Consider the following 22,377-nt stretch of genomic DNA (forward strand, 5'->3'; position numbering starts at 1 on the left):
GCACTCACTACTGTAAATTCCTCTGGGTAAGAGCATCTACTGAGAAGGAATTAATAGATCCTTTCAGTTTTCACATATAAATAAGTTCAAATCAAATTTTATTTGTCACATACACATGGTTAGCAGATGTTAATGCGAGTGTAGCGAAATGCTTGTGCTTCTAGTTCCGACAATGCAGTAATAACCAACAAGTAATCTAACTAACAATTCCAAAACTACTGTCTTATACACAGTGTAAGGGGATAAAGAATATGTACATAAGGATATATGAATGAGTGATGGTACAGAGCAGCATAGGCAAGATACAGTAGATGGTATCGAGTACAGTATAGACATATGAGATGAGTATGTAAACAAAGTGGCATAGTTAAAGTGGCTAGTGATACATGTATTACATAAGGATGCAGTCGATGATATAGAGTACAGTATATACGTATGCATATGAGATGAATAATGTAGGGTAAGTAACATTATATAGGGTAGCATTGTTTAAAGTGGCTAGTGATATATTTACATCATTTCCCATCAATTCCCATTATTAAAGTGGCTGGAGTTGAGTCAGTGTCAGTGTCAGTGTGTTGGCAGCAGCCACTCAATGTTAGTGGTGGCTGTTTAACAGTCTGATGGCCTTGAGATAGAAGCTGCTTTTCAGTCTCTCGGTCCCAGCTTTGATGCACCTGTACTGACCTCGCCTTCTGGATGATAGCGGGGTGAACATGCAGTGGCTCGGGTGGTTGATGTCCTTGATGATCTTTATGGCCTTCCTGTAACATCGGGTGGTGTAGGTGTCCTGGAGGGCAGGTAGTTTGCCCCCGGTGATGCGTTGTGCAGACCTCACTACCCTCTGGAGAGCATTACGGTTGAGGGCGGAGCAGTTGCCGTACCAGGCGGTGATACAGCCCGCCAGGATGCTCTCGATTGTGCATCTGTAGAAGTTTGTGAGTGCTTTTGGTGACAAGCCAAATTTCTTCAGCCTCCTGAGGTTGAAGAGGCGCTGCTGCGCCTTCTTCACGATGCTGTCTGTGTGAGTGGACCAATTCAGTTTGTCTGTGATGTGTATGCCGAGGAACTTAAAACTTGCTACCCTCTCCACTACTGTTCCATCGATGTGGATAAGTTCCAAAGTATTTCAAGAAACTGGAAAGCATATATCAAGCAAGTATTTTTTATATTCTACAAGTTTTAGCAGATTAATTGTTTTGCACAGATAATTGTCACACTCAAGTTACAAATGCTGGTAAACACTTAAAAACATGGAGTTTAAAGATTTTTCAAAAAAGTAGTACACTGGGCCTTTACTAGTCCTGTATTAGGGACGGATATATATCTTCAGCTCTGGACAATTTGTTGCACCCCCCACACATCTGCAAAAAAGAATTGCAGCATCCCCACCCAAACTACTTCCCGCTGCTATGGTGGGCACAGCACTGGATTCTTGGAAATATATTCCCTAGAAGGTCATGTTCTTGTCGAATGTCCACTCAAGCCTCTCAGTCCTTGAAAAGCTTTAGCTAGTCAGTAATTTCGGGAACACTTTACTTGACACCCAGCGTCGTAACACGTTATGACACAGTCATAACCATGTAATAATATGTCATAACAGCTGACGTAACTTGTCACAACCTGTTATAATATAGTCATAACACTGTCATGACACATATATTTAGACCTGCTGTGACATATATTGCGTTATTTTATGGCTGGTTATGACATCTACCTACATAAGAGTGTTACCGCAATTTCTAAATCATTCACACATGCATACACACACACACACACCTCTATAATATCTTTCTGTGGTTTGTGGGTTGTGATTCTCTTTCAGGCAAACGGGATTTATTATGGCATTTTCCCTGTACCTAACGTAACGTCTGTCAGTAATTAAATAGACTGGCAATGTTCAATTCCTCAATCCTGTTATTTAATGCCCACAATTACTGAAATTAACTTAAATGGAGTTTCAGGGAATGCCTTGCTGCGGGTGTTGCAGCTTTTTTGTGGCTGGTGGGACTGGTGCCCACTTGGAGATGGGCACCAGTCCTAGGGCAACGTTTGGGGAAAGAGGGTTGTTGTGACGCATTATTTTCACATCAAAAACACAAATGGTTATATGTTATATGGAAACAATTACACCGCTTGCTGCAAACGAAATGGGTGTAGCCTATATGTGCCATTATCAGTTGCCTGCGCGAATAGCTAAACCTTGGCCAATGAATATCGAACCAAATATAAATAACAAACTTCAATAGCATTTTTAAAGTATTTATTGTTGAAGAATAAATTAAATTTGAGTTTCACATATGTTGTTTTTCCAAAAGACAAAATGCATTCGTTTCCTATTCTGGTTATTGCAGGTAGATCATGTTTTGAATCAATGTTAGCGCAGCACAAAATGGGTTAAATGTCACGTGGTAGCGGGTGGTACCACTCGAGGCTATAAAAATTGTATTTGAAGTAAGAGAACAAAGAATCAGAACCTATATAAGAGTCCCCAAGACGCTGCGCAGTCACTCTTTGGCATTAGAGAGAGCAGAGAAGATTACTGCCGGTGCACTCTGCGTCCACCGGTCCAGAAGAAGAAGATGATGATGATGCTGACTTCTATCCTTCTACCCTGCGTCTTTACGCTGCAGTGCCTCCGAAGCATGCATTGTTCGCCAGTGCCAGAAGGAAGTAGGTACCAAGCGGCGCCGGTGAGTGCAGTATACTTGAGTTTTATACATTTTCTTTGTTTGATAATATCTCTCAACAGTCAAAATGAACTTGATAGTAATTACTGGAAGTTTCATCGGTATTGCAAGTTAACCACTATCCGTGCATTTCAAAATCACCTGCTATTTCAAATCATGCACACATGAGAGTGCAGAAAAGTTTGGTTAGTTGTCATTCCCAGTTTTCCAGTTCAGATTTTCACTGCAGTGGGGGAAAATCTTTTTTTCCTTCTTTTTTTCTTCCCGAATGATCAGTGTGCGATACCTACACTACAGTTTGCTTGCAGTTATGATTGTGCTGAACCCTGGTTGACAGATACCAACCTGCTAAATGTTTAAAACCAATCGGGCAAACAAATAATGTAGATGTTATGTTCAATATTATTAGAAGGGATCTATGTCAATACCTAGTGCTAAGATGATGCGCCTGCCCAGTGGACAAAGTGTAATATCTTTCAATGATGACCAATACATGACAGGAGTAAATCACAACATAAGATTTAAACACTGGATCATTAATCCTAAACAAAAAGATGTCTCAGTCGAATACATAGTCTAAGAAATGTTTCATTTAGAAATTCCACAAAGCCGCTGCCACAACATTGACACTGACATTAAGAAGGATTGTATTTTCAACCTTGGCTACCATGGCACAACTGAAAGTCCTGGGCATGTGATCAATAGAGAAGGTAATTGAGTTCTTGTCTCTGCAAGACAGGAATTATAATAACTGGGCTATAAATATATTTTGTCAACAACCCCATGAATGAGAGGATAAAGAGATATTGCTGATAAGTTGCAATATTAGCCTACTGCCTCAATTACAGAGATTATCAGGTACTTTAAGATGAAAACTGAAAAAAGAAATGTGACATCAATTTGAGAGTGTTTGAGGTACTGTAAACCTACTGTATAAAGCATGAAGTATGGTAAACGTCTCCTCAATGGAATGGAGGAAAAGTTGTTAGTTTAGTTTCTACTCTCTTCCTTTTACTGAAATGACTTGCACCTGCGATGGCAACACAAACAAATAGTAATTCAATGTTATCCCACTGGGCGCACACTGTTTGAATCAGTGTTGTTTACACATCATTTCAAATGAAATTAAGTTGATAGTCTAGTTGGTAACTGAACTGAAAATCTGTAGTCTTGTCAATTTGTTTCCCATTGTTGACAAAAGAGTGGGTGATTATACAAGCACAGACACGTTTCTCTGTTTGTGGCATCTGGGTCAGGAAACACAGTGCCTGCTTGCTCTCTCAGGGAAAATGGAGGGAAGGGAACACGATGGGCTCACTGTTTGGATATGGCTTTGTGAATAAAACCCACGTCCCTTGGTTTTTCTTCTTGTTTTGCTCCATTAGTTCTGTCCTCTGGCCAAATTGACTGCTAGACACTGTGAGACCAGAGAGATTACTAGCCTCAGTTAAATAGCATCCACCTGTTGAATTAGGCTACAGCAGCTCCACATCACTGGAAGGCTCCAATGAAATGTCAAGTTAGAACGCTTTGAAAAGCCCTCCCTCTTGAAAGGTGATTGGTTTCTGTAAAGCATCTGCAAAACAGAGGAGGGTTCCTGAGGACCATAAAAAAATGAGAAAATGAATACGATCAGTTCATGCAAGGTGAGAGTCGCATCATCCCCTTGATTCTCAGCTCAGCACGAGGAAGTTTGTTTGCCAGGAAAGATAAGCGAGCACAGTAAGTACCCAGGGAATTTGTAATATATCTTCCATTGCCTGGTGTTACTGATTGGGGCTGATGTATTGGATTAAGGAGGATAAGGAGGCAGATACCAAGGCATGTGTTGATAGTGGTGCATCGATCTCTCACCTCATGGGTTTAACCCTCTTTCCTGTTATAGGGAAATAGTTTGTCTTTATTTGCTCAGCGGTATATATGCACTCTCCAAATCCAGACCACATCTGATTTCGCATGTAAACATTCACTCAAGAAGACCAGCTTCTCTGTTCATAACTAGATTCACTCCAGAATGCTTACCAAGTTTCTCAGTTTGCAGAAAATACCCTCTAGTATTGTTCTAATAGGAACGGGTTTTAGTATCCTCCTTCTAAGTTCTTACAAGACATCGTGAGATCTGACAGAATGTCCACATGTTATAATGTCAGGGCTTTAGTATAGAGAGAGAAACTTTTCAGAGGCGTCTTGTACAGACATGTTGAGTTGTGCTTTTTGAATACCTCTCTGACAGATCCCCTCCACTGCATTGGCTCAGAGATCTTGTCATCACTGTTACCAGAAGCTAGACGTGTCCATACATGTAATGAATCCCCCTCCTAAAACACGTTGGTTCACATACACAATGATAAAAAAGCCTGAATCACCCACTTTCGGGGTGTACTACTTCAAAAATGGGCTATTTGCATAGTCAGCAGAACAGAAGATGATGGACTGACTGAGTGGCAGCCAAAGCAGTGAAAGCACAACACCACTGTGTACTGGGTATACACTACATATGTACATAATTACATATGTGTCCAGCCTGTACACTCAATGGGTATACACACAGAACACCATATACAATACATGCTGTAAATGTAAATAAAGGCAAAGTTTCCGGTTCAACCCGTGACACCATGGAAGTGAACTTTTACCTTTACCCTGTTAGGAATCTGAGGGGAGGAGCTGCGCTTTCTCTCACCTCAGAGGCTAGACTGGTTCATTTGATTGATTAGGGGGGATAACTTGTCAACAACACTCATTTCTCTTATCATTTCTCTCTTTAAAACATGTTGAGTGCACACTTCTACTGCCTGTTAGCCATGATTTACAACGTACTGTAGATAACCCACACTTCCTTTCGCATGCTGTTGGGTATATATATGTCTTATCACCAAACTAGATTAGAGAGCAACCCTAACATCCATATATTGAGTTGAATTCCAGTTTGCAAACTCTACAAAGTGAAATGCAGGTGAAAGACTGAGAGTTCTGCATAGTGTTCCTCCCCTTGTTTAGGGGCGCATAACTCAGGGTAAGGCCCTCTCGTTTTGAGGTCTGGAGCACATTCCACAAATCCTGCTGGGCATTGTTCCCGTTATAGTGGGGCAGCTATGCACATTTTGTGATAAAAGCTCAACATTTTGCACATAGGTAGATTTATAGACCCTGAAAATATTTAGATATGAAGCCACCCCAGATTTGGCACATGGGGGGGAGTGGCAGCCATTTTTCTAAATGGCCGCAAAGGGTAATACTATTTCAATATTCAGAAGGACTATATTGAGGCAAGCACACCACATTTGACACAGAGGTAGATTTGTGTAGCCTGAAAAGATTAAGATATGGAGCCACCACAGATTTGTCCCCTGTGGGCCGTGGTGGCCATCTTACAAAATGGCCACTGTTGGTAATACAATGTTACAATTCTAAACAATTTATTTTGTAAACACACCAAATTTGGCACAGAGGTAGATTTATGTACCTTGACAAGATATATCTATGGAGCCACAACAGATTTGGCCCAAAGGGGCCAAGGCAGCCATCTGAATTTGCTTCTGATATGGGCATCGCAAAGTAGCTTTAGTAGACATTTGTTTACATGCTTATGTACCTGGTAGGATGTGAACCCCAGTCTCCACCTCCAGAACCAAATGTCAGAACCAAAATAAATATTCTGTGCTTGTCCTAGGGTGATTTTAAGCTGAATTCAGTACCTCACACATTCTACCTCATCTCCGCTACACTAATTTAAAAAAAAGACCTACATGACTGCTGTGTTTCATTCTGTACTCGTTGTAATATGCTGCGTGTGACTGTTAAACATTTTGGTTTTGAGGATATCCAGAGCAAGAAGTAAAGCCCAGAAATAGGACTTAGTATATGCAATTACCTTTTGTAGATTAAAGGTTTGTAAAATAGTGGCACAGTCTGCAGCCTTTTAGTAAAATGATTGTGGCTCCATATCTTAATCTTTTCAGCATACCTCAATCTACCTCTGTGCCAAATTTTATGTGTAAATCTCAAAATAGGCCTTCTGAAATGTAAATTGTATTACCATCTGCATCCATTTCATAAGTTGACTGCCACGACCCCCAGAGGTCAAATCTGTGCGGGCTTCGTTTTTAAATTGTTTCAGGGTACATGTGTCAAACTTGTGTTTATCTCAAATAAAGTCCTCCAAAACTCTTAACATTGTATTACTGACAGTAGCCATTTTGTAAAATGGCTGCCATGCCAGTACAGTAGCAGTAGTACAGTTTACAGTAGCAGTGTCAGAGGAAATGTACTGTAAACACTTTTTTGATCCTGAATTCACCACAATGGCTCCTGAATTGCAATGCTGCAGGAGCTGTAAACGGCCTGCAATTGTACAACTTCAAAAAGCCATGGAGATGCTGTGCCTGACAGAATTCCTCCTTTTTGTAATTTACGCTCGAGGTATGAGTTAATGAGCTTAGCCATTTCCTCTGGGTTCTGCAGGGGGATATTTACTGAACTAGTTCCTATGTGTAATGATAACTGACAGTACAGTAAGCTCCAAGCCCACAAGATTTTCAGTTATTTTTGACCTCTCATACTCCCACCTTCAGAAATATTTACAGGAATCATGTTTAGGCAATGTTTTTATTTGATATTTTACCGTTATTTAACTAGGCAAGTCAGTTATGAACAAATTCTTATTTTCAATGACGGCCTAGGAACAGTGGGTTAACTGCCTTGTTCATGGGCAGAATGACAGATTTTTACCTTGTCAGCTCGGGGATTCAATCTTGCAACCTTTCGGTTACTAGTCCAACGCTCTAACCACTAGGCTACCTGCCGCTCCAATGTCAATGTATGCATGGATTATAATAAAAAGTCATGCACTTGGATATATATTTCTACCAAATCTGGTGTTCTCCAATGATTTTTAAATGATTTTTCTAATAAATGCTGCTCATGTTCCTGCTTTTTCAAAGGAATGGCTCCAGAGGTCTGATCTCCACAACCTGAAGAAGAGAGGAAGAGCCCATCCTCAGGACACACTCAAAGACACAGCCTTGACCAGAGGAGACCCTATAAGAGCAGCCCTGGTAACTAACAGCACTGAGGTGTCTAACCGCCCCCGCTGTGGGGTCCCTGACTACCCCATGCTGAAAGATGTCCTCTACAGGGGGACACAAAGACAGAAACGCTTTGTCCTGTTCGGGGGGCGCTTGGAGAAGACTGACCTCACCTACAAGTAAGGAGATATTATTATTATCATAGTATAACCACACTGTTGAACGGCTTGTATGCATTTAGAGATGGACGTGGACCCAACCAAGGAAATATAATTTTATATATGACATGTTTTGGTGGATAGTTGCCAGTACAACTGGTTATAAAGGTACAGTATGCCCAGAATCCAGTGTTACTCTATCCATCATTTGTTTATTTTTTAAGTCCCCTGTTTTGGTCATAGCTCTTATATTCTAACTCAACAAGGCAAGTAGGAGGTGCACTCTCACCCCGTTTGCCTCAAAAACAAAGTGTGTCTCTGAAAAGAAGGAACCTATGATGTTATTTCTTTGCCTCCTCCGGAGACTCACGGCATGGAGTGTCTGGGCTGGGCCCTCTGTCAGCTGACTCTCTGTCTGTGTCCTCTGGTTCCTCTCATTGTGGCTGTTCTTTATTTTATTTTTTACCTTTATTTAACCAGGCAAGTCAGTTAAGAACAAATTCTTATTTTCAACGATGGCCTAGGAACAGTGGGTTAACTGCCTTGTTCAGGGGCAGAACGACAGATTTGTACCTTATCAGCTCGTGGGTTTGAACTTGGAACCTTCCGGTTACAAGTCCACCACTTTAACCACTAGGCTACCCTGCCGCCCCAATCATAATGCATGGTATCTAAAGAGCCCCTCAGAGAGGAGTAGAAGGCAAGCCATGATGGGAAAATGAGACTGCTGGAGTTGAGCAATACAGTTGTCTCAATGTGCCCAGGGATAGGAGTAGGGCTCACCTGTGTCATGGCAGTGTTACATTGGGAGCCCTCATACTTAGGACAGTGGAATCACTGGGTTTGCCAAGGGCTTTAGTTTTTTCTTATTTTTTCTAGTGTGTTATTGACTTGTTTATTGTTTACTCCATGTGTAACTTTGTGTTGTTGTCTGTTCACACTGCTATGCTTTATCTTGGCCAGGGTCGCAGTTGAAAATGAGAACTTGTTCTCAACTAGCCTACCTGGTTAAATAAAGGTGAAATAAAAATAAAATAAATAGTTTGGATAGTCCACTTAGGCATGCATTTGATATGAATACACTTCTTTGATGATTCCCTAATTTAATTTTAATTGTTGAGATAAGCTCTCTAAAGAGTTTCTTTGTTTTAATGTAATAGTCATCCTGGGTGGTTTTACCTGAGACAGCTCATGTAAAGGTGAAGGAAGAGGACTGTTAAACACAATTATCTTACAGAGCCTGCGGGTCTATGTAACAGCACACCTCTCTGTTGATTTGATGGTTAGATATCAAATCAAATCAAATTGTATTGGTCACATACACATGGTTAGCAGATGTTAATGCGAGTGTAGCGAAATGCTTGTGCTTCTAGTTCCTACCATGCAGTAATATCTAACAAGTAATCTTAACAAATTCACAACAACTACCTTATACACACAAGTGTAAAGGAATGAATAAGAATATGTACATATAAATATATGGATGAGCGATGGCCGTGCGGCATAGGTGAGATGCAGTAGATGGTATGGAATACAGTATATACATATGAGATGAATAATCTAGGATATGTAAACATGATTAAAGTGGTGTTATTTAAAGTGACTAGTGATACCTTTATTAAGTCAATTTATTTAAGTGGCCAGAGATTTGAGTCTGTATGTTGGCAGCAGCCTCTCTATGTTAGTGATGGCTGTTTAACAGTCTGATGGCCTTGAGATAGAAGCTGTTTTCCAGTCTCTCGGTCCCAGCTTTGATGCACCTGTGCTGACCTCACCTTCTGGATGACAGCGGGGTGAACAGGCAGTGGCTCGGGTGGTTGTTGTCCTTGATCATCTTTTTGGCCTTCCTGTAACATCGGGTGTTGTAGATGTTCTGTAGGGCAGATAGCTTGCCCCCGGTGATGCGTTGTGCAGACCACACTACCCTCTAGAGAGCCTTGTGGTTGTGGGCTGTGCAGTTGCCGTACCAGGTGGTGATACAGCCCGACAGGATGCTCTCGATTGTGCGTCTGTAAACATTTGTGAGTGTTTTAGATGACAAGCCAAACTTCTTCAGCCTCCTGAGGTTGAAGAGGCGCTGTTGCGTTTCAGTTTGTCCATGATGTGTACGCCGAGGAACTTAAAACTTTCCATCTTCTCCACTACTGTCCCGTCGATATGGATAGGGGGGGGTGCTCCCTCTGCTGTTTCCTGAAGTCTACAAACATTTCCTTTGTTTTGTTGATGATGAGTGAGAGGTTATTTTCCTGACACCACACTCCGAGTGCCCTCACCTCCTCCCTGTAGGCCGTCTCGTCATTGTTGGTAATCAAGCCTACCACTGTAGTGTCGTCTGCAAACTTGATAATTGAGTTGGAAGCGTGCATGGCCACGCAGTCATGAGTGAACAGGGAGTACAGGAGAGGGCTGAGAACGCACCCTTGTGGGGCCCCAGTGTTGAGGATCAGTGGGGTGGAGATGTTGTTTCCTACCATCACCACCTGGAGGCGGCCCGTCAGAAAGTCCAGGACCCAATTGCACAGGGCGGGGTCGAGACCCAGGGTCTCGAGCTTAATGACAAGTTTGGAGTGGACTATGGTGTTAAATGCTGAGCTGTAGTCAATGAACAGCATTCTTACATAGGTACTCCTCTTGTCCAGATGGGTTAGGGCAGTGTGATGGCGATTGCATCGTCAGTGGACCTATTGGGGCGGTAAGCAAATTGGAGTGGGTCTAGGGTATCAGGTAGGTTGGAGGTGATATGATCCTTGACGAGTCTTTGAAAGCACTTCATGATGACAGAAGTGAGTGCAACGGGGCGATAGTCATTTAGTTCAGTTACCTTAGCTTTCTTGGGAACAGGAACAATGGTGGCCATCTTGAAGCATATGGGGACAACAGACTGGGATAGGGATTGATTGAATATGTCCGTAAACACACCAGTCAGCTGGTCTGCACATGCTCTGAGGACGCGGCTAGGGATGCCGTCTGGGCCGGCAACCTTTCGAGGGTTAACACGTTTAAATGTTTTACTCACGTTTGCCATGGAGAAGGAGAGCCCACTAGTTTGGTAGCGGGCCGTGTCAGTGGCACCGTATTATCCTCAAAGCGAGCAAAGAAGTTGTTTAATTTGTCTGGGAGCAAGACGTCGATGTATGCGACGGGGCAGTTTTTAAAAATGTTTATTTATACGTGATTGACTGATGAGAGGGAGGTTATAGATATGTAACAAGGCTGGTGGTCTATGGTGTGTTTCTACAGATGATGGTGTGTGGAGTTTACAGTCTCTGATGTATATATCTATATCTGTTCCTTCCTCAGAGTGGTTCGCTTCCCCTGGCAGATGAGTGAGGACAAGGTTCGGCGTGTCCTGCAGGAAGCACTGAGAGTGTGGAGTGAGGTCACACCCCTCACCTTCACTGAGGTCAGCAGTGGAAAGGCTGACATTGTCATTGACTTCACCAGGTATGAATGTGGTACAGTAAGTGTATTCAAATGTCAGTACAGTATGTGTATTCAAATGTTCAATTTCAAGTTACTGAGTTACTAAGTCCCTTTCCTGATATGGAGCTCTACTGTAGGTACTGGCATGGAGATAACCTGCCCTTTGACGGGCCTGGGGGCATTCTAGCCCATGCCTTCTTCCCCCAGACCCACAGGGAGGGCGACATCCATTTTGACTATGATGAAGCATGGACCCTTGGCAACTACATGGGTGAGTGTTTGCTTGGCAGGGAACATGCAAGAATTATGAAGAGTTGATTTACATAGAGCTCTATGTAAAATTAGTACAGACAGGAAGTAGTTGTCAGCTCTGTGGTTGTACTGTGTATCCCCGTAGGTGTGACCCTCTCCCTGATTCCACTGCAGGCACAGACCTCCTCCAAGTGGCTGCTCATGAGTTTGGGCATGTTCTGGGCCTGCAGCACTCCCGGGAACCGGGTGCAGTGATGTCCCCTTATTACAGCTTCTCCTATCCCCTGGAGCTGAGCGAGGATGACAAGCTGGGGATCCAATACCTGTACGGCCATCGTCCACATATCCCGCCCCCATCTCCACTATCACTATCACCACCGCCACAAATCACCACAGAGACCAATGAGATCATTAGTAGTATCGTGAGTGTTACATCTTGCCATTCATATGTTTTGAGGTGTTACACAGGCAAATAATAATAACATAAGACATAAAATACAACTAAGATACTAGCCACACAAGAATACACATAATATGACAGTATGGAGATGCACTATTGATCCTCTTTCTGTCTCCAGCCTGATGTCTGCCAGACAGACTTTGATGCTGTGTCTATGATCCGCGGGGAGCTGTTTTTCTTTAAATCAAGCTATGTGTGGCGCATTCGGGAGGGGCGGCTGGAGGCGGGCTACCCCGCGCTGGCGTCCCGCCATTGGAGGGGGATTCCAGAGAGCATTGATGCTGCCTTTGAAGACCAATCAGGGAGTATCTGGTTCTTTCAAGGTGTGTGACAGAGATGTTCGCTGTCTGTGCTGTGGTTAGTCATGTCTTATGAGTATAGATAAGCCCCAAGTTGAAAACAGACAGGTAAATATACATGTAGGCAGACAAGCAGTAAAATGACTGCTTTATAGCGTTATGCCTTTTTTGGTTGCCCAGAAAAGTGTTCTTCCAAGACCAAATTCAGCAACCTTAAGTAGGGCATGTCAAGAGTGACAAGAGTGTTGAATAGCCAATAGTTATGTAAACTATGAAAGCCCAGATCTTTGCAGGGCCACAGCAGTGGCATCAACTGTATGAAGTTCTCTCTCTCTCTCTCTCAAAGGTCAAAGCTACTGGGTGTTTGATGCAGAGAGACAGATCACAGGGCCAGAACCTGTGCGGAGGCTCGGCCTGTCAGTCTCCCACATCCAGGCAGCCCTGCTCTGGGGCCAGGACAGCAGTTACAACACCTACTTCTTCAAGTCAGGCAGCTACTGGAGGTTCAGCCCCAAGGAGAACCGCGTCCACTCTGTCTACCCTCGCAACATGCAGGACTGGAGCGGCATCCCCAGTGATGTAGACGCAGCCTTCAAGGACCAATACGGTAATATATCTTATGAATGAATCACCCAATCAGCTTTCAGTTTTGAGGTGAGTCCTACACTGAAATGTTAGATGATGATGATGATGAATAGATGATGATCATGATAGAATAATTATTGGATTGTATTGAGTAGTGCTTTTCACTCAGACCCGTACATACACGGGTTGAAAATAGCAGATTCTGCTAAGGATAAGCACCTTAATTGGAACGCAGTGCCTGTACTGTAACATGCTATGCATGATGTCAGAGCCCAGGGTCTCTGCCTCACAGAGCTGTATGGGTTTTGACCGACAGCCGCTCTGAACTTGAGCACCGCGCGACATCCATCCCTCCCGCTAATTGTGCAACTTTAGCTAAATGTTTGTTGTTTGAGAAATGCTGTAAATTACGAGTGCTCTGTGTATTTTGAAAGATGAGACGTTGAGGATTATAATAAATACCACTTGGATGTTATACAAGCAAGCCAAACCCCTGTGAGTCCAAATGTGCACTTCACATTTCCATATCATAACACTCATGTAATATACAGTTGGAATTCTGAACTTACGTGCTTGTAACAAGATTTAGATTGTTGGAATATTGACAAGTGTCAGTTGGGATGTCGAGTGTGCAAACATCACTATGTTTGATGTACAGTTACAAGATGACATGGCGTCATACCCTGAGTTGTTCAGAACAGAATGTGTTTCTGTGTTTCTCTATTGTGTAGAAAATGAGCTGTGGACCACTCATCTGAATGCACTCATGACTCCATTCTCTGATCACTAAAATTACTATCCGTTTCTCTGAACTGCCTTGTGAAAGTCTAACACTGTAAGATCGTACTTGATAATTTAGCTAGTGATGTTGGCAATAGAACCAACTTTCAAATTATGCCCACCTGACCTAGATTGTCATTTATAATGGACCGTTTTTGTATTGCGTAAACAACAACAGTAATTATGGAAAGGCAGGGATGCAGGGCTGTGATCCAAACAAAACAAATACAAGTCTGCTTGCTCTAGTTCCTCAACGGCACAGCTAGGAGAGATAAAATAAGTTGAAGAATCTTCTTTGAGTCATAAAAGTACATTACTTGGGAACTGTCTCCACTTGGAGACACCAGTTAGTCCTCTCACTCAAACCCTTGTCATTTTTTTGTCTTATATTTCACCTACCCCACATTTTCAGGAATATTCTTAGCATGTTACTGAATGTATCCAGGATATTTTCAGATTTCTTTAGCAATAAATGCAGCGAAGAGTACAGTAAATGTAAAATGCACAGAAAATCAATCAAAATCAGGGTAATGTTTGGATTCAGTCTTGTGTCAAGTGAACTGTTGTGTCCTCACCTTTAGTCTAATCATTATTCCATAATCTCCAAACGGTTCCCTTTTAATTGCTACCATGGTTATGCATATGTTTTCTGTAAGAAACATTTCAATGTAGCCCAGTCCTTATAGGCCAATTCCCACGAGTGTAATACATTTTTTTAAATTATTGACAGGCTATGCCCACTTTATCCGAGGGAGGCAGTACTGGAAGTTTGATCCTGTGGAGATGAATTTACTACAGGGGTATCCTCGCTATATTGGAATGGACTTCTTTGGCTGCCTAAATGCATGAATAATCAGTATTAAGTGATGCCGCTGTCTCAAGATCAAACCCAAGTCCAGGTTTAGTCCAACTATGCTCTCGTACTGATGGTCTTCAAATACAACATTGTAATGTTGTGCATTTTTTGGGAACAAGACCATTGCATCGACAGAGGCTTCTTCATCTTCTTCCAAATGTTGAAGAAACAAACTATTTAGAAAGAGACTTTATTTCTTTTACTTGAGTGAGTTCCAAAAAATGTGTGTTCTTCCTCAAATATGTTTTTGTTTAATCATGATCTTAACACTTTGAACGGACTAGATCCTTTTTTTCTTCTCAGGGAAACACAAATTCAAATGTTTCCTCAGAGTTTGGACTTCATGTGCAGCTATGTACTTGTATTTATTTGTTACTGGGTTCGGTTCTATGGTCAGAAGTTGCGATGTTCAAGACCATGTGCTGACAGTACAGTGCCATCTACAGTCCAGTATCAACCAATTGCAGGAGGTTCTTTTTAACTATATTATGATGTATAATTTACTCCAGAGATGTTGCATCATAAACATGTTTGCTTTATTCTTAAAGGGAAATATGTCTAAAGCACTGCAATTAAGGTGCTAAATCTGTTAATCACTGACAATCAGGGACACCTTTTGTTCTCAAATGTTATGAACACTTACTCACAGTCTTATATGTATGACATCAAGTACATTATCTCGTCACATTTCATTTCTCTCTAAGATTAATATACTTCATTCAATAATGTTCCATCCATGGTGCTCTCAGTCAGTGCAAAGGGATGGGGTGAACTTGGTGCTGCATTATGTGAATCTAAGCCATGAGGATAAGTTACTTTTTGGATGACTGCAGTTTGTCAGTGCAGGACACTGATATATCTGCTTTACTGTAAAATACACTACCGGTCTAAAGTTTTAGAACACCTACACCTAGAACACCTCATTCAAGGGTTTTTTTATTTATTTAGACTATTTTCTACACTGTAGAATAATAGTGAAGACATCAAAACCATGAAATAGCACACACTGTATGGAATCATGTAGTAACCAAAAAAGTGTTAAACAAATCAAAATATCTTTTATATTTGAGATTCTTCAAATAGCCACTCTTTGCCTTGATGACAACTTTGCACACTCTTGGCATTCTCTCAACAAGCTTCACCTGGAATTATTTTCCAACAGTCTTGAAGGAGTTTCCACATCATAAATATATATTTAGATTTGTTTAACACTTTTTTGGTTCGTTTTTTGGACATTTTTGATGTCTTCACTATTATTCTACCATGTACAAAATAGTAAAAATAAAGAGTAGGTGTTCTAAAACTTTTGACTGGTAGTGTATGTATTTGTGATATTTTGTGTTTGACAGCCAATAGCTGCAGCCTGGTGGATAACTTGTTTTTAGTCTGTCTCTTCTAACATTTCGAGTGTTGACTATAGAGCTCAGAAGTATTTCAGGACATAATTGATCTTTAATTAAAAGAGCCATTATATCGGTTCTAATTACATATTAACATGTTTTTCTACTCAAATGTCACATTTACTATGTAAATACAAATATATGAATTCTGTACTGTGTTTTGGTACAAATAAAATATTTCAGCCTGAGTACATTGTCCATTTTTATGAATCAGATAGATAAATAGATAGATGGATGAATATGAAATGAAACATGTAAAGTGTCCCATGTTTCATGAGTTGAACTTAAAGATCCCAGAAATGTTCCATACTCACAAAAAGCTTATTTCTCAAAAATGTTGTGCACAAATTTGTTTACATCCCTGTTAGTGAGCATTTTTGCTTTGCCAAGATAATCCATCCACCTGAAAGGTGTGGCATATCAATAAGCTGATTAAACTGCATTATACATTATACAGGTACCCTCTAAAATGTGCAATGACACAGATGTCTCAAGTTTTGCAATTGGTATGCTGACTGCAATGTTGTTTTAGAGGATTTGGCAGTACGTCCAACCGGCCTCACAACCGCAGACCACGTGTAACCACGCAAGCCTAGGACCTCCATATCTGGCTTCTTCACCTGCGGGATTGTCTGAGGGAGGGGGAGTTGGGGGATGCTGGGTGCTGAGGAGTATTTCTGTCTGTAATAAAGAACTTTTGTGGGCAAAAACTCATTCTGATTGGCTGGGCCTTTTTTCCCTTGGTGTGATATGAATATGGTACATCCCATTAACCTATTAATAAACAAATTAGGCATATTTGGGCAGTCTTGATACAATTTTTTAAACAGAAATACAATGGTTCATTGGATCAGTCTAAAACTTTGCACATACACTACTGCGATCAAGTGGCTAAAATATACACCTGGGCTGGTGCAGTTCAAAGATGATGGTACAAAATAAAGTTTTTTATATTATATATTTTATATTTTTATATTCCTAATTGTGCACTCTCCTCAAACAATAGGATGATATTATTTCACTGTAATAGCTACTGTAAATTGGACAGTGCCGTTAGATTAACAAGAATTTAAGCTTGCTGCCAATATCAGATATGTTTATGTCCTTGGAAATGTTCTTGTTACTTACAACCTCATGCTAATCGCATTAGACTACGTTAGGTCAACCATCCCGTGGAAGGGACACTGATCCCGAAGAAGTTTTAATAAACTTCTATAATTACCTTTTAAGACGTATTCGCGTTAGACCTTTTTGTATCCTGTTGCAATTTTGATTAATTTAAGTGATTTTGAGTGCAATATTTATGTATTCATTCTCCCATGCATGGTTTCACACTTTTAGCAGGTGAACATAGCTCTAGCAACCTCTGGGTCTGTCTCTGCCCTCTGGGGAGGGTCTTGTTAATTTACTTGTCCCTAGGGATGGTGCAGGCAGATATTGGGGGCTGGCTGCGGTGCTCCCATTCCTGGTTCTCACTCCCTGCATTAGACCATCAATCACATTGGTCCCTCTGTCTGTCCTACCAGTTTCACTCCTGACCGATTGGCATACGTGATCCACCCTGGGAGGGCCCCCATCAGCCGTGCCTCTTTTGGAGACCCCCCTACGTGGTTGATATTCTTGTCCCAAAGATTAAGCAATTACTCATGGCCGGTACATTGAAATGGTGAATGGTTCATTAAATCAGTTATTGTTCCATTTATCACTCCAATGTTACTTGGATTACTGGCAATTCTAGTGCTAAGATATGCAAACAAGTTCTGATCTCTGGGGACAGGTGCATTTATCAGACCCAAAACCCATACGGAGTGCTGTCGGGTGCCCTGGACGCTTTTGGTGACCCTTTGTGGCCCTGGAGTCTCATTCGAATGTCTGACCTATCAACTTTTTATGGTAGTTTCTGTGCCTACCATGGTTACCACTGGAAACAAGGAATCAGGGTTTGATTCAGGAGAGGGAGCCTGAGAAACGGCTACCACATCCAAGGAAGGCAGCAGGCAAGCAAATGATCCACTCCCGATTTCGGGAGGAAATGATGAAAAGTAACTATGCAGGACTTTCGAGTCCCTGTAATTGCAATAAGTACACTTCAAATTATTTCATGATGATCCATTACTGATGTTCAGAACTGATGTTTAGAAGCATTTTTACAGTGGTAAGAAACTTCAGAAAGTGTCACTATGTTAAAACAGTAAAATTTGACTGCCTGTTGTGTATTGTCATTCAGTGTGACATAATATCCAATGGGGTCACGCCATTAAATGAAAGAGGAAAGAAATGTTGTCTTGGACAAAATGGTTGGGAAATGTTGGGAAATGAAAACCAGGTGTGTGGAAAAACGAGACAAAACAAATGGAAAATGACAAATGGATCGTCGATGGCTAGAAGACTGGTGACGTCGACCGCCGAACACCACCCGAACAAGGAGCGGCATCAACTTCGGCCGAAGTCGTGACAGTACCCCACCCCTTGAAGCGTGGCTCCAGCTGCGCGTCGACACCAGCCTCTGGGCCCGGAGGACGAGGCGCAGGGCGATCCGGATGGAAGCGGTGGAACTCTCGCAGCATTGAAGGATCCAACACATCCTCCACTGGAACCCAGCATCTATCCTCCGGACCATACCCCTCCCAGTCCACGAGGTACTGAAGGCCCCTGGCCCGACGTCTCGATTCCATTATGGAACGAACGGAGTATGCCGGTGCCCCCTCGATGTCCAGAGGGGGGGAGTAACCTCCCGCACCTTAGACTCCTGGAGCGGGCCAGCCACCACCGGCCTGAGGAAAGACACATGGAACGAGAGGTTAATGCTATAATCGGGGGGAAGCTGTAACCTGTAACAAACCTTGTTTACTCTCCTCAGAACTTTAAATGGCCCCATAAACTACGGACCCAGCTTACGATAGGGCAGGCAGAGGGGCAGGTTTCGGGTCGAGAGCCAGACCGGGGCCTCACTGCGGTGGCGGTCTACGCCAACTTTGTGGCGCAGCACGGCGCGCTGAAGGTGAACATGGGTGGCGTCCCATGTTTCCTCCGCGCGCCAGAACCAGTCGTCCACCGCAGGAGCCTCGGTCTGACTCTGATGCAAAGGAGCCAGAACCGGCTGATACCCCAATACACACTGGAAAGGGGAGAGGTTAGTGGAGGAGTTGCGGAGCGAGTTCTGGGCCATCTCTGCCCAGGGCACGAAAAATAGGACCTCAGAAACCTACCCACATCCTGGTTAACTCTCTCCACCTGCCCATTAATCTCAGGGTGATAACCTGAGGTAAGGCTAACCGAGACCCCCAGACGTTCCATGAACGCCCTCCAGACCCTCGACGTGAACTGGGGACCCTGAGCAGATACTATATCCTCACGCACCCCGTAGTGCCGGAAGATGTGGGTAAACAAGGCCTCTGCAGTCTGTAGGGCAAAGGGCAAAGGGATGAGATGACAGGACTTAGAAGAACTTGTCAGGACTTGTCCGCCTCAGCCGACCACTGCAACTGCACCGGTCCCGCCTTCAGCAGTGAGGTAATGGGAGCCGCTACCTGACCAAAGCCCCAGATAAACCTCTGGTATTAGTTGGCAAACCCTAGAAACCGCTACACTTCCTTTACCGTGGTGGGAGTCGGCCAATTACGCACGGCTAAAATGCTGTCACTCTCTATCTCCACCCCTGAAGTGGAAATGCGGTACCCTAGGAAGGAGACGGACTGTTGGAAGAACAGACATTTCTCAGCCTTAACGTACAGGTCATGCTCCAACAGTCGACCAAGCACCCTGCGCACCAGGGACACATGCTCGGCGCGTGTAGCGGAGTATATCAGGATGTCATCAATATACACCACTACACCCTGCCCGTGCAGGTCCCTGAAAATCTTGTCTACAAAGGCCTGGAAGACTGATGGAACATTCATCAACCCGTATGGCATGACAAGGTACTCATAGTGCCCTGAGGTGGTACTGAAAGTCTTCCACTCATCTCCCTCCCAGATATGCACCAGGTTGTAAGCGCTCCTGAGATCCAATATTGTGAAGAAGCACGCCCCGTGCATTGACTCAATCGCACTGGCTATGAGAGGTAGCAGGTAACTGTACCTCACCGTGATCTGGTTGATGTCTTGATAGTCAATTTTTTTTATTTACATTTTTTTCTTTTACCTTTATTTTACTAGAAGAACAAATTCTTATTTTCAATGACGGCCTAGGAACAGTGGGTTAACTGCCTGTTCAGGGGCAGAACGACAGATTTGTACCTTGTCAGCTGCGGGGATTTGAACTTGCAACCTTTCGGTTACTAGTCCAACGCTCTAACCACTAGGCTACCCTGCCGCCCTGGGCACCGACCTCCATTCTTCTTCTTCGCAAAAAATAAACTTGAAGAGGCAGGTGATGTGGAGGGCCGAATGTACCCCTGCCCCAGGGATTCGGAGACATATGTTTCCATAGCCGCCGTCTCCTCTTGCGACAGGGGATACACTTGACTCCTGGGAAGTGCTGCGTCTACCAGGAGATTTATCGCACAATCTCCCCCGTCGATGGGGTGGTAATTGAGTCGCCTTCTTTTTGCAGAAGGCGATAGCCAAATCGTCATATTCAGAGGGGATGTGCACGGTGGAGACCTGGTCTGGACTTTCCACCGTAGTCGCACCGACGGAAACCCCTAAACAGAGCCCTCTGTTGCCACGAAATAGTGGGGTCATGACAGGCCAATCAGGGTAGGCCCAGCACCATGGGAAACGCAGGAGAATCAATAAGGAAGAGACTGATTCTCTCCTTGTGATCCTCCTGCGTCACCATGCCCAGTGGAGCGGTGGCCTCCCTAATTAGCCCTGACCCTAATGGTTGACTATCTAGGGTGTGAACTGGGAATGGCATATCCACTGGAACAATAGGGATCCCTAAACTATAGGCAAATGATCTGTCAATAAAGTTCCCAGCTGAGCCTGAATCTACGAGCGCCTTATACTGGGAATGAGGAGAAAACTCAGGGCTCCGAGAACTTAACCACACCTACCACCTCCAATACTTCGCCCTCATTCACTTCCATTTCTCCTCCTGTCTTCAGCTCACTCTGCTTACACTTTCTACCATTCTTCTTCAACAAACCATCTCCCTTTTTTCTACCATTTTTTAACCGACTCAAGCTCACCATCTTCCTCCCTCTCTCTCTTAGACCTCCTCTGCCTCTCTTTTCCCCTGCATTCCTCCTCCGTATTCCAAGTATATGTCTCCTTATGATAATACTGCACTTCCCCTGACATACATCTTGTTCTGACATACATCTTGTTCTTGCCTTCTCAAGGGACACCATTTAACCGTCTGTCACAATCTTTGTACAATCAGCACAAACCCCTCGGGATCCCATGTTATTCTTTATCAGAAGCTACCGCAACACTTTTCAATTTCAAACAAGCGCTCTCTTAGGGTCCCCCCTGGATACGGATCCTTGGGACGTCTCTACCCTTAACCCTTAACCCCTAACCCTTAACTGAATCATTGCAAATTCAACTTCAATGGAGTAGGGAAATCCCAGGGATAATATACTGTAGCCCATGTTCATCATAGATGTTTTCCTGTGAATATTCTTCAATTGTTGTAATTTATTGTGTATGCTGTATGAGGGTATCAAACTGTTGATCCGTTTATACCAGGGGTGAGCATTACTATCACATCTGCAAAGGAAGGAGCCATCGTCTCACCTGATTGAACTAAATTACACCAAAACAACGAGTGAAATTAGTGAGTATTGACTTTTGTAAACATAAGTGTTTATTTGTATATACATGAGTATATATATGAATCTATAATTACGTAAGAGGAAATAATGTACAATGCATAGCAAAATCTCTGTACAAACCAATAAATAATGCCAGGTCAACAAATATATAAACAAAGACAATTCTATGACATCTCAATATTTTCATGAGACAAGACACTGCAAATACATATAAAGGTTTTTAACCCTATGATAATGGCAATGGCAACAGATACTGCCAAAGTAATATGCAGAGTAGGACCAGTCATTCCAGGTAAAGCAAAGCAGACTCCAGTAAATGATGAATAACACCACAAAACAATCAGTGATCAGTCAAGTGGTAGTAAACACACAGTTAGGTAAAGCATAAAACATACTGAACCATTTCAAATGTCAAGAGTCAAATTAGTTCCTGTTGCTAAGTGGTTCATTTTCTCCAAGGGTAACCAGTAATAACCACACTGCCACCTAGGCTTGAACAGTGTATCTGAGGTTCTTAGAATGTTGTTGTAGTGTTCAGAAAATAACACTCAGAAATGGCAATCTCCCCGAGAAAAAGCAAGTGATAGAGAAATGAAACAAACATTGTATTTTGAGAGTAACAGACCACTCGTCCTCCCTCCCTCCCTCCCTCCCTCCCTCCCTCCCTCCCTCCCTCCCTCCCTCCCTCCCTCCCTCCCTCCCTCCCTCCCTCCCTCCCTCCCTCC

At 42.9% G+C, this 22,377-nt stretch overlaps 1 protein-coding gene across 2 annotated transcripts; it reads left to right on the forward strand.

Moving 5' to 3' along the window:
- Positions 1-2,445: 2,445 nt before the first annotated feature.
- Positions 2,446-15,530, forward strand: mmp11a (matrix metallopeptidase 11a). 2 transcript variants are annotated; one of them, XM_024439040.2, is made up of 8 exons: positions 2,446-2,693; positions 7,634-7,896; positions 11,176-11,319; positions 11,436-11,569; positions 11,725-11,972; positions 12,129-12,333; positions 12,656-12,916; positions 14,405-15,530. In XM_024439040.2, exons 1-8 carry the CDS (start codon positions 2,583-2,585, stop codon positions 14,521-14,523), a joined length of 1,485 nt encoding a protein of 494 aa, XP_024294808.1. In that variant the 5' UTR covers positions 2,446-2,582; the 3' UTR covers positions 14,524-15,530. The 2 variants fall into 2 exon arrangements, with proteins under 2 accessions (XP_024294808.1, XP_042187589.1); XM_042331655.1 differs by lacking the exon at positions 2,446-2,693 and adding an exon at positions 3,996-4,412 and having other exon boundaries at positions 14,405-15,529.
- Positions 15,531-22,377: the final 6,847 nt, after the last annotated feature.

Source organism: Oncorhynchus tshawytscha, linkage group LG12 (assembly GCF_018296145.1).
Source record: "Oncorhynchus tshawytscha isolate Ot180627B linkage group LG12, Otsh_v2.0, whole genome shotgun sequence".
NCBI lineage: Eukaryota > Metazoa > Chordata > Actinopteri > Salmoniformes > Salmonidae > Oncorhynchus > Oncorhynchus tshawytscha.